The sequence below is a fragment of the Diorhabda sublineata genome, chromosome 1 (genome assembly GCF_026230105.1).
Source record: "Diorhabda sublineata isolate icDioSubl1.1 chromosome 1, icDioSubl1.1, whole genome shotgun sequence".
NCBI lineage: Eukaryota > Metazoa > Arthropoda > Insecta > Coleoptera > Chrysomelidae > Diorhabda > Diorhabda sublineata.
Genome location: NC_079474.1, coordinates 31,449,683 through 31,461,949, shown reverse-complemented (window position 1 = coordinate 31,461,949; position 12,267 = coordinate 31,449,683). Strand labels below are relative to the sequence as shown.

The 12,267-nt window shown below is 31.0% G+C and overlaps 3 protein-coding genes across 5 annotated transcripts; 1 reads left to right on the top strand and 2 right to left on the bottom strand.

Moving 5' to 3' along the window:
* The first annotated feature begins 664 nt into the window (after positions 1-664).
* LOC130441350 (transmembrane protein 17-like) lies at positions 665-10,505 on the top strand. 3 transcript variants are annotated; one of them, XM_056774994.1, is made up of 4 exons: positions 665-839; positions 9,873-9,976; positions 10,036-10,149; positions 10,231-10,504. In XM_056774994.1, the coding sequence occupies exons 2-4, from the start codon at positions 9,905-9,907 to the stop codon at positions 10,477-10,479; spliced, it is 435 nt and encodes a 144-aa protein (XP_056630972.1). In that variant the 5' UTR covers positions 665-839; positions 9,873-9,904; the 3' UTR covers positions 10,480-10,504. The 3 variants fall into 3 exon arrangements, with proteins under 3 accessions (XP_056630972.1, XP_056630981.1, XP_056630963.1); XM_056775003.1 differs by lacking the exon at positions 665-839 and adding an exon at positions 6,920-7,064 and having other exon boundaries at positions 10,231-10,505; XM_056774985.1 differs by lacking the exon at positions 665-839 and adding an exon at positions 8,685-8,890 and having other exon boundaries at positions 10,231-10,502.
* LOC130441341 (uncharacterized) lies at positions 1,030-6,600 on the bottom strand. The gene is made up of 6 exons (XM_056774971.1): positions 6,454-6,600; positions 6,072-6,266; positions 5,809-5,974; positions 4,148-4,277; positions 1,528-1,675; positions 1,030-1,477 (listed from the first exon to the last, which is right to left on the bottom strand). The coding sequence occupies exons 1-6, from the start codon at positions 6,477-6,479 to the stop codon at positions 1,243-1,245; spliced, it is 900 nt and encodes a 299-aa protein (XP_056630949.1). The 5' UTR covers positions 6,480-6,600; the 3' UTR covers positions 1,030-1,242.
* Positions 10,490-11,730, bottom strand: LOC130441366 (centrosomal protein 20-like). Its single transcript, XM_056775015.1, has 3 exons — positions 11,484-11,730; positions 11,149-11,352; positions 10,490-10,663 (listed from the first exon to the last, which is right to left on the bottom strand). The coding sequence occupies exons 1-3, from the start codon at positions 11,515-11,517 to the stop codon at positions 10,533-10,535; spliced, it is 369 nt and encodes a 122-aa protein (XP_056630993.1). The 5' UTR covers positions 11,518-11,730; the 3' UTR covers positions 10,490-10,532.
* Positions 11,731-12,267: the final 537 nt, after the last annotated feature.

Here is a 12,267-nt window from a genome sequence, read left to right as displayed (position 1 = left end):
TACACACATAAACTTCTATGGAATGGCTCAGTAATATTTCACATGCATATTTTTAGCATAGATATCAGTATGGGGTTTGGATCTTACAAAAAATAAATATGAATCTAGTCGGTTATTCTGTTACCGATTATGGGGTAGAATCACTTCCTAATATTGATATTTTATTTTAACATCCATAAGTTATTTACATCATGATAGTTATAATTGAATACAACGAAAAATCTTTCTTGTACACTGGTGGTTATAGTGCCATGTAATTTAACGTTCAATATAACTTCAGGAATAGATTTCTCGTAAGATAATTATTAATATGCAAATACTTTTATATTTAATAAATTTAACCTGAAATGCCAAGCACAGATTTTAGGCGGGAGAAACTTATAAATTGTAGGTGTATGATTTCGTTGATATACTACGAACATAGATAAACTTAAAATAATATTTTCTTATTAATATGTTGTATTTTTTTTGGCACAGAATTGTGTGGAAAAAGCAGCAGCCCTTAAATTCTGAAGTCTGGATTTTTCTATTGTCATTACTAAAGCTATAAGTATTTCTATATGTTATTAACAATTTTTTTAATTATTATGTAAATGGTTACTAAAACGACGCAGATTGTGACAAATCGATAGATCATTTGTATTTTATCTATGAGCATGTCATATTGAAACCATAGATAATCGTGAATTAATATTAAATATTATGGCGAATCGCACTCCAATTATCAATTCTCCTAGGAATTCAACAGAGGATTTCATAACAACATGACCAGTGGCTAAAATAAATCGTCTTTTCGTCAGTAAAAGATTTTAAATTATTAGAAAATGAGTCTACTAAAGGTAATTTTTTCATGATTTTACACTTTAACATCTTACACAGTAAATAGTATTTCATGTTCATGTAATAAGTTTTTATGCATTAAACGCAATTGAAACTAGTTCAATATAAAACCATTTTCTAATTTGGGATTGTCCATCGTCTTCCAATTGTATGATACAAAAAGATTTATCAAAGAAAAAAATGGCAGAGGAAGTTTTAAAATATTTATTCTAGTTTAGTTAAGCTGTTGACATAAATATGAAAAACATAAGGAACTACATGATAAAGTTAAACATTCAATGCAATGATTCCCTGTTTCTTATCTTTTTATACCTACCATTCACAAATTTAATGTACCCCATAAGTTTTAGTAAAGTTTTCAGTTGGTTTTTTTTTTTCAAAAAACTTATGTTCACAGTAAATTCAAGTCCGATGATTCGAAGTTGTTGATTGAATAATTAAAGTGACTAGCCTCTTTCTATTTTCATTTTCAAAATTAATTTCACAGGATGGAGTATCTTCACTCAAATTTTCTTTCGTAATGTTCTCTATGGCTTCACAGAAATCAATATTGGAACATGCACTGATATTAAAATCTGACAGTTTATCTGTGTTGAGAATTATCAGTATTGCTTGCTCGAATGTATCCAAGATGTACCTAAAAAGTTGAAAGTAATAGAAAATAATATCAATATTATATACACTTACTTGTTGGTGTCTCCAATCAGTTTCATACCAAATAGTTTAATGTATTGTAAATTACTGTATGCGTATCTTATTTTAGATTTAAGCAGTACTATAATAATAATTGGTATAACATCTTTGTTATCCATTATAGGTAATTCAATTTCCTTATCTAAAAGTAAAAAAAATCAAACGAAATGATTAAAAGCTAATATGATTAATGTGCAACTGAATTCATTGAAATCTATAAAAAATAAGTTCATCTAGGAATAAGAGGAAGAGAAGGTTTAAAAAATTAGTATGAAAGGCAACTTCTGGTGCTGTTGTAATACTTGCTTCTAATGATTTGAGTTTCAAATTTGACACGAATGATTTTTTGGTGTAAAACTACAGTATCCAGTACAAAATTTGATGATACATTTTATCTAGTTTAGAAAGTAAATTTTTTCAGACTTCCAGAATTATAATGTAATTTATTAGTTAATAAAAACAAGGATGTACATAAATCATGGTTCATAACCATATATTTTTAATATTACAGTTTTTTTTAATTCCAATTTGTCAACTTTTAGTTTTATACCTAACAGAATATTTTGTAAAATCAAGTTACAGGGAAAGAGGAATAATAATCAAAAGAACAACATACACTACCAGTTAAAAGTTTTTGTCCACCCTATGAGTTATGTGATACACAACTAATAAAAACAATCAGATTAATTTTGATATTTATATTTTAGAGAATATATTTTCTATTTGTTTTTATTAGATTGGTGAACAATTTTGGTATTCTCTACAACAATTTTGATAAATAATCATTGTCTATTTGGTTCCATTCATTTTTCAGGATATTCCAAAGATTTAAAGGGGAAATAAGACACTGCTTTCTGACTTCCCTATCCAATTGGACCCCAGGGCTGGATTGAGAAATTTGGCGCTCCTAGGCCCAATAATTTCTTCCGCCCCTTAGTCTGGTTAAAGTTACTTTATTGAAAACCTCTATGAAAATATTGTATTAGTCTTCTATGTTAATAGCTTGAACACTACTCCAAGATGCAATTTTATTACAATTTGTGGATTTCACTTGATTCTGGGTTTAAAAGAAATGCAATCTCAAAACACTTTTATCAATTTTATGTATTAAATCAAACTCAATTGTGTGATAACTTTCCAGGAGTGCTGGACGTTCTTTAACATTAATATAGACAATTTTTGCACTGTAGACGAAACATGAATCCACTACAACATATCATAGACCAAATAGCAGTTGATAATATTTGAGTTACTTGGGATGAATCAGTGCCAAAGCATTAAAATAATGGCGAACTGTCTTTTTGATTCTGGTGGTATACTCCACAATGTGAAAATTAAAAATTATTTATTTTATTAATAGATTTTCTGATATTTGAATAAATATCAAAATGATATTTGACACCCGCATATCTACATTATTCTTATTTAAAGAAGAAAAGAATTTAAGAAACTATAAAGATTTAGTAATTTTTAAAAGCTTTATAATCATATGATTAATCTCAGTAAAGAACATCATTCGATGAAGACTATAATCTATCTTTCTAAAAATTAACATCTTGAGACTATCTTTACTATTTTCATCTCAAAAATTTTGCCGCCCCTCAAATCAAGCCGCCCTAGGCCCGGGCCACGCGTGCCTAGGCGTAAATACATCACTGTTGGTCCCACAACAACTCAATCGGGTTGAGGTCGTGCGACTGTGATGGCCAATCAGTACTTTCAGAAGATTCTTTTCCAATTCTTCTAAATACTCTTTCTTTTGAGGAATGCTTGGAATCGTTGTCGTGCTTCAATATTTTTGTATAGCCTTTTTTCTTCAAAACTATTTCTATTTTTACTAGGTCTCCAGTCGCCGTTTTTCTAAAACATCCCCAAATCATCACCGAGCCTCTGCCGTGTTTAACAGTCGGGATTACACATGGATCTAACATCCGTTCCTACTTTGACCTGCGCCCTAACACTCTTCTATTAGACCCAAAAATCTCAAACTTTTACTCATCACTCCATAAAACTCTCTCTCACTCTTCCCTCTATCTCCTTTTCATTGTAGAAGTACTCAAAGGCATATCCCTTGATTCATTCTCTGGACCAGCGAGTCGTCGATCACGTTTACTGATCAATACAATATATATATATATATATATATATATATATATATATATATATATATATATATATATATATATATATATATATATCTTCAGTGGTTGTGGTTTTTCGAGGCCTGAACGTTTTCTATCGCCAAAGCTCCTGGTGGATGCATATCACGTTGGTCTTACCTATTTTCAAACTTGCAAAGTCCGAATTTTCGAGAACGAAAACAATCCGTTTATGAACTTCACATAAAGATGTCTTGGTCCAACAAGTATAAATTACAGTACATTCTTGCTTCTGAAAGGACTTATTTATGGTTTGTGTTACCTTCGCTTCACAATATGAAAGAGAAATTTCTGGAGTAGTCAAAAACTTTTATCTAGTAGTGTTTCTAGCTATTATTGGTGGATAGGTGGATGATTTTGTACATTATGTATGAATAATTTGTCAATAGCAAGGATTATTCAATTTTAATTTTGTCAATTTGTATTATGAGTATTATACAGAGTTATATACATACTTGAATACTTAGAAATAACGTTAACCATGGCGGATTTGAATTCAGCAAATATTATGTCATATGTGGCACATAAACAGTTGAGTTTTTCTAATGGACTGCTATAGGAATCCCATATAGACAATTCCACAATCTAAAATTAATGATCAAGTTTATTTTTGAAACAGTTATGTATGATAAAATTGTATCTAACCTAAACTAACCGTATCTATACGAGGTCTGACTATTATATAAAGAAACTGGTTACAAAAAAGGGTTTTATTATAAAAATTATTCTACATTCGAATATTCCCTTTCAATATACTCCTCTCCACTCGCTACACACCTTTCCATACTTTTTTCCATCGAAGCAGTGCTGGAAGTCTTCTTTGGTGAGTGCCTTTAAGAGCTTTGCCGTTTTTTGCTTTCCCGCTTCCATCGACTAAAATCGGGTCCCTTTCAAAAGCAGATTTTATCTTCGGAAACAAAACAAAGTCGCACGATGCCAAATCTGGTGAGTACGGCTGGTGTTCGAGCACCGGGCCGTTTTTTACGAACTCGTTCTCGCAGTGTACAAAACTGACAAATAGTAAATCTGGTTAACAGTCTGACCCTCTGGAACCCATTCAGTCATCACGATACCGTTAATGTCGAAAACAAAACGATCAACGTTGCCTTGAATTTTGATTTGCTCTTTAGGCTCACACTAAAGCGCTTATTGAATCTCTATGGAGACGAGGTGACGTCTTAAGCTGAGCGTAATACGTCACACGCGACGCGAAAAATGGGTCACTAGGAAAACACGGCTTTAGGTACTGATACATGTATTATATGTAGTGAATTATTATCGGACGCTGATGTTGTAAAAATTGGCGTGGTCTACAAAAATTAAAAAAATCTAACAAATTAAGTATTGAGGATTTTAAACGACGTCAAGAAAAACCGGGTACATCAATATCTCCGCGAAAGAAAAGAATCAGCGCTTTTGATTTAAAAAAATTAATTTTGTAAAGAAGAAGCCAGTGAAGTGATTGAGAGAAAAAGCCCAAATATTCTAATAAGAAAAATATTTATCGAGTATATTATCAAATACAAACCTGATAGGAAGAGAAGATGATCCAGAACAATGGAAGTTGAAAAATAATATACTACAGCCAATAACCACCAGCACTCGATGATCAACTTACATCTTTTGTAATTGTATGCGAAAGGTTGTGGCGGCACATGTGGATGCCAAAAATTGGATTGAGTTTGTGGACATTGCCGTGGCCAGTCATGCTTAAACGCAGGGTCAACAAATGATGAAGATGTAGATCTAGAAATTAGTCCACTCGAAGTTCTGTCATTAACTATTACCGATAGAGAAACTGAAGATGTAGACGATGAATAACAAAAAATATATAACGCGCCTTGCATTCTACTTCGTAGGTGGTGAGGAAATGAGTACATCGTCATGATATAATCGCACTACTTTAAAGAAATTTTTTGTAGATAATTGTACGAGGAACATTTTTTATAATAACCTCTATTGACCTCCGAGTAGTAGATCGCGAGATATTTGCAAAAAACTGATTTTGTGACCTTTTGACCTTAGTAACTCGAAGGAAACAGTTAAATAAATTATTTGGTTTGTTTTGAAATGCAATGGACGAATTGTAGGTAATAGGAAAAAATCGATAACTTACTGCTGCAGTGTAAGGTACAGAACAATAGGCAGTTACATCTATTTGCATGGGTATTTTGTTAGTTTTACAAAAAATCAAGCATCTGTCGTATATTTTTTTATCTTCATCAGTATATTTTGCACGAATAACGGGCATAAATGTGTCGAAAATTATATGATGTACCACGCTGAAAATCATTTTTCAATTTTACAAATTCAATGCTTTTAATGAATTATGGGTATCAGAAACTAGCTCAACTAAGCCTAGCATTATTAATACTGTACCAGTATAGATATTGAGCGATTACTTCATCAGTTTTTTTGAAAAATTTACGTTGTATTGTATCTACAAGTTCATCCACATCTTTGGTTATCTTTATTAGGTCATATCGACATTTGAAATTCCATTGGTATACAAAATCTTCAATGTAATTAATGATTCTTTTATTCTCAGTTTGCGATTCTAAATATTGTTTGGCACTAAAAAGTAATAGAAAAATTTTGAGATATAATAATTAATTATTATTTAGCTGGAATTGACACTATGATTCCAATAAATATTTCAAGTACGCAAACAATTTGCGTAAATAAATGCTAACAAAATTATAACCAAACAAAATTATAGTTTACCTACAGAATAACATTTCAAATTAAAAAGAAAACTTACAATAAATTTACTCCAACAGTTTCCATTGTAATAAAATTGATAATTTGCGTGATAAATATAAATTTAATGTATATTATCAGATATATAGATAATATTGATAACGTAAAACAATCAAAATCGAACAATACATTTATTTCGCGGTATGCGATGATGTGTGATGAAACTCGCAACGTAGCGTTCGATATGGCAACAGTGGAAGCATTAGATTTGAGGAGGGGGGGCAGACAAGAGACGTTTAGTGCAGGGCCTGTGCACTGGAATAAGAGAAGTTCAGGACGATTTTTAACGCCATCTATGTTACCGGCTCACATCTAAAAGCTTACTTTTTGGTGTTTTATTTTTGAATGTTTGTCAATCTGGATTCTGAAACTAAGTTGCAATCATGCATCGAGAAACAACCAAGATTATTGAATGAACAACGTCCATCTTGCAAACGTGTATAAAATCTTTGCAAAGGTGTTTGATATTGTTTGTTTATTAGCTATTTGCATTTTTGTGCATTTGAAAGTTATTATTTGTTGCGAATTGTGCTGTCGTGTTTACTTAGTCAATATGAGTAAACGAGTAAAGGCCTGCTGTGTACCAGGATGCACGAATAAGCAAGCGATAAGGTGAGATTAATATTTACTATTTATCGAGTATATAATATTAGGTTTAGTGTGAGTTTGAGCTTGATCAACTTATGTGTACTAATTGTTTTTGTATTTGAAAATGCGCTCTAAAAAGTGACATTCATTTTGAGCAATGATGAACTATAACTTATGCAAAACTTATGCCTACGGAGAGAACGTTTTGTAAAGACCCCAGATATTTTGGTGATTTAAGACGAGAACTAATTCGTTTAGATCGGGAACAGATTAATTTGTGTCACACAATTTTTTCCAATGAATTATGGATGGGAAAGTCCTTTGGTTAATAAAATTTTTTTTTAACCTCCTTACTCATCTCACGTGAGTCCTCCGGACTTTTTCTCTTCACTATAATGAAAACTTTTGTGAAGGAAGGCATTAGGTTTTACCAATTCACATGTAGTGAGACAAATGCTGACGTCCATTATATTCAGCGGCTCCCACGTTCTTGGCAACTTGTAATTACAGATCCAATTTTGCCATTTCAACTTTATGCGCGCTGTGTTGTCATTCTTTTATACCGTAAGGCCGTATTGCCCTGTATACTAATGTAATAAATTGGTGTTACGATCTTTCAGTACTATTCATTGTCCACAAATGTACTTAACACCTTGTATATGTTACATTTCACAATTACTTTATTCCAACCCTCATATAAACAATTTGTACATACCCGTAATGGTGTATATTTTGTCCATAGAGTTCATTGAAAATAGTATAGAAATTCCCATATCACTAAACCCCCATGTGCAAAATTTGGTTAGAATCGGAGAGTTTTTTTTTCTATTCTCATACATTGAAATGTTGATTTTTTTTTTCCAAAAGCTCAAATTCAAAGCTTTATAACTCGCCTCGTATAATCACGAAAAAGCAGGTATATTTTTTACACGATAGTATCTATGTTCCTCTTTCGATTTTTTCTATATTACAACGCTCCCATTTCAAAACTGTAGATAATATGAATTCTTATGTGGTTATTTTTGAGAAAAAAATTTGTTTCAACTTTTACCATACGAGTATATATGGAATTGAAGAAATGTAATGAGACTGTTGAATAAGTTAGAGGTTTTGTTAATTGATTAATGCCATAAAGTTATTGATATCTCTCATAATTTTGGATACATTCAATTTTATATACAGGGATGACAATAACTTTTTAAAAATGTTTCGGTTTTGTGCCAAAATATTGAAAATATGGGTATATAGTGAAAGTATATAAAACATAATCAGATATGTATATTTCGCCAGAGTTTCCAAAAAACATATCAGTTTTTGAATCGGATATGTTATTTTTCCGAAAATCCAATTTTAGTGGATTTTCCCCCGGTCATAACTTTTTTTTTCTGAAAACTAACATGTTCAAAATTTGGTCAGTTTAAAGCCGTGGAAACGATGAAGTGGCAAAAGGTTAATAGATAATATTAATGACAACCAGATTATGGAAGACAGAATTATTTAAAAATATTGTGACATGTCAGAGGCCAACAATGTTTTAAGAGATTTCTCATTTATTGTATTCACAAGAATCACATTATAATTTATCTCGTACTTACTTTAACAACTCCATATAAACAAATTAAGTAAACAATAATAATGTGACAACTTAATTACTGAATTGTATAATAAGATACTTATTTTCGTTTCTTACGCAATATATGTAGTTTAAGCGTTGCTATAGTATCCGTTTACATGGTAACCTAGTAAAACCTATGCAAACAATAAATTGAAAATATATTGAGTGTGCAATTTCGGAAAAAAAATGGTTTTAGATAAAGCTACAACATATATGACAAATATGATTTTTCCTGGTATGTATTTTAAATATTAAACATTCAAATGGTGAGTTATTTGCATATAGTCATAGTCATTTCTTTTGAAAATAATCTGATTTATTTCAAATCGAAATTGTGTTAGCTGCTTTTTATTTACATTCAAGTGTACTGAGACACTCTGTCAGTGTCTTAGGTCGGGCGCAAGTTGAGACGTAGTGAACAAATGTAGGTCAATACAGCGCAAGAGAAGGCATCGCGAGAAAACTTAAAGAAGGGTTTCAGCAAATAATGACTTTATTAAAAAGTAATAAAATTCGAATCAAACGCGTATCAAAAGTGACCACATCGAATAAAAAGTAGTTTTAAAATTAAAAACAACTCTATATAAAGGGTGTCCCAAAAATAACGTAGGATTTAAATTTGCCGCCATTTATGCAGTAAAGTGTTGATAACCCTAAAAAACAAACCGACACCTGACACTTTGGGGTTAGTAAGAATGAAGCTTTACGCGATAGAATGACGTGCTTTATTATTGAACAATATTTAAAAAATAATGAAAACTTGGTGGCCGCAGTTGGAAAATTTCATACAAAATATGGTCGGAATTGTGTTTTAACTTTATCAATTGTAAAGAGATTAATTAACAAGGTACGAGAGACAGGATCCGTTGGTGATGCCAAATATACTGGTTCTCAAAAAATAAATCGTGCAAATGTCAATATCGATGCAGCGAGTAAGAGTGTCGTTGACAATCCAGGAACCGTAGTTCGGTGTCGTGGATAAGAAGTGCAAATTTGAAGATGCTCTCTACGGCGCATACTCACTAAAGTTCTGCGTTAGTTGTGGAATTTAGATAGATAGAAGACGTTTTAGAATAGATACTGAAATTTTATTGAATTGTTCGAATAAAGTGGGAGGTCTACAAAAACTTTATAGTTAAAATAGAAGTAACTACTGAGCCACAACACGTGAACAAAAAGTCGAAAATTTTTCACGATATTTTTTGTATTATTTTCAGGTAAAAGAGTTCTTTCCAATTTACCCTTACAGATGGGTCTATACTTCAACGTCGTTCTTATACCAGTTTGGATAATCTTTATTTTTTTATTTATAAACAAAAATGTGAGTACAACTTTTTGTTATACTTAAAAATAAAATTTAAGCTTAAACACTGTTTTTAGTACTGGCATTATGATGAGCTATACAGATACTTATCATTAACCGTTGTATGCATAGTAGTATGTGTAGAAATGTTGAGGCTTTATCTAGGATATGAAGGAAATCTAAAGGATAAGGTGAATTATTTTCATGGGAAAATAAAACTAACAATATATTTGTAACATAGTTATAATTTTATAATAATATTTCTGTTTAAGATACCGGAATTAGCTGGATTTTGGATGCTCTCAGTATTGCTCCAGTTTCCTCTTCAAGGATTCCTTTTATTTAATCCCTATTTCCAAATGTGTGTAACAGAGATTGTAGTACAAAGTATTATGTTCATCTTACTATGCATACAGCTTGTCTCAGGTTACTGTGCGTTAAAATATACTCTTACCGAACAATCTAAAATGGTCCAGTCAAGGAAATCAGAAGAAAAATGTAGATGTCAAAAAGAAAAATAAAACCCATTAATAAATACGGAGTTTTTTATTTATGAGTGTATAAATATTGAATATTAGTAAAAATTCTGGAATGCTGAGACTATGTAGTACAATAACGGTATTTTCGCAGTCTTAGAATCATCCATGACACCAAACTTAGTTGTTAGAACATCTCTTCCCAATCTTTCGTTTTTTTGACCAGATTCTAGAAAATTTGGAATAATTTGAGGGTAATACTTTCATACTTCCTTCACCCAGTATTCCAAATAAAATGTTTTAGAAAAATATTTGATATTATTTCACCCAAACCTTAATCATATTATTATAAATATAGTGGTGATTCGAGGTCTGATTCTTTTTTTGGCAAGACTTTTGGTAACGGAACTAAATGGGGATTAGTATATAGATAGATAGATTAGTATATATATAGGAAAATATGCAACCGTTAATATAATTAGACAAAAAAAGACAATAACTAATAAGTAAATAATGTATTTCAACAGCACAACTAATAATGAATAGAATGTTAACATTTAAGAATTTCCATATTTGTTAAGTTAAATTAAAGAAAAAAATGCTTATTAATCTTCATGATTAAATTGTAATAACACAAAAATACTAGATTGAACTAGTAAGAAACAGCAATGAGATAAGGAAGAAAGAAGTGAAAATTTATTTTTAAAACAGTACCTGCAGATAAAATTTTTTCCGTATAAAGGTATCCATTCCATGCTAAATATTCTCTGATTAATTCATTGATCAACTTAGTTTCATCTGGTACTTTAGGAGGATCGGGACTTTCAAAATCTCTATTTATAATTGCCATAACACTAGCTCTTATTTCACCATTCAGCCTTCCAAGGGTACCATCTTTTTCTAACGATTCTTTAATAGCTTATAAAACAGATAGAATTGTGAAGGGTGACAATAATAATAATAAGTATTCATTCTAAATAATTCCAATTACATTTAAGTAAATTGTATAAGCTTAAAGAAAAATTGTCATGTTTGTTTAAAATTCTTACCATCTAATAAATCATTTTCTGTTGCATCTCCCATATTTCACTCGAGTAAAATTGACAAATAATAAACAGTATTTTTATGCCATTTTGTCTGCATTACCCCCTTGTTTGTATTTTAGTTTCGTTGCTAGGATACGTCGCTATGTTTTATAATAAATCGCATATTACACTTCGGGTAAAAATGCTAACGAAGAAAACTGTTTTTTTTTAAATGCTGGTCGTCATTGTTTGGGCGATTCCAAATTAAAATAAAAATGAAACTTAAACTCCATAAGAAAATAACACAGAAGCGAATACATTCTTCGAAAAACATCAAGTAAATGGGTTTTGACATCGTGACAGTAGTTTACAACAAAATATACTCTGGTTAGATTTTACTTAACGCGAAAAATGCCCTAACATTAGTTATAGATACAGTAGATAAGCGTTTTACGCGCACATTATGACGGCTTAAAGTGTATTAACAGTTCCGAATAAATATTCCGCAAGGTATAATTCTACATTAATTCCTGTTAATTTAAGGTTGAATTTTTAACAAAAATGACGGGACTGTAACGTGCTAGTTTCGCGATTGGATTGCCGTTATTCTGGTTATAAATTGTTGATATTTTCCAACTGTAAAATTTGCGTACTCAATCACAATCGTGTTAACACCTTTCTCCTCAAACACCAGATAAATATTTGGGTTTCTGTTTCAAAATTGTGCTTTAAACACAAACTGTAGAATTGAGGTTATGTAGGCATCTATTTCAAATATGTAATACTCCTATATGGACAGTTGGTATGG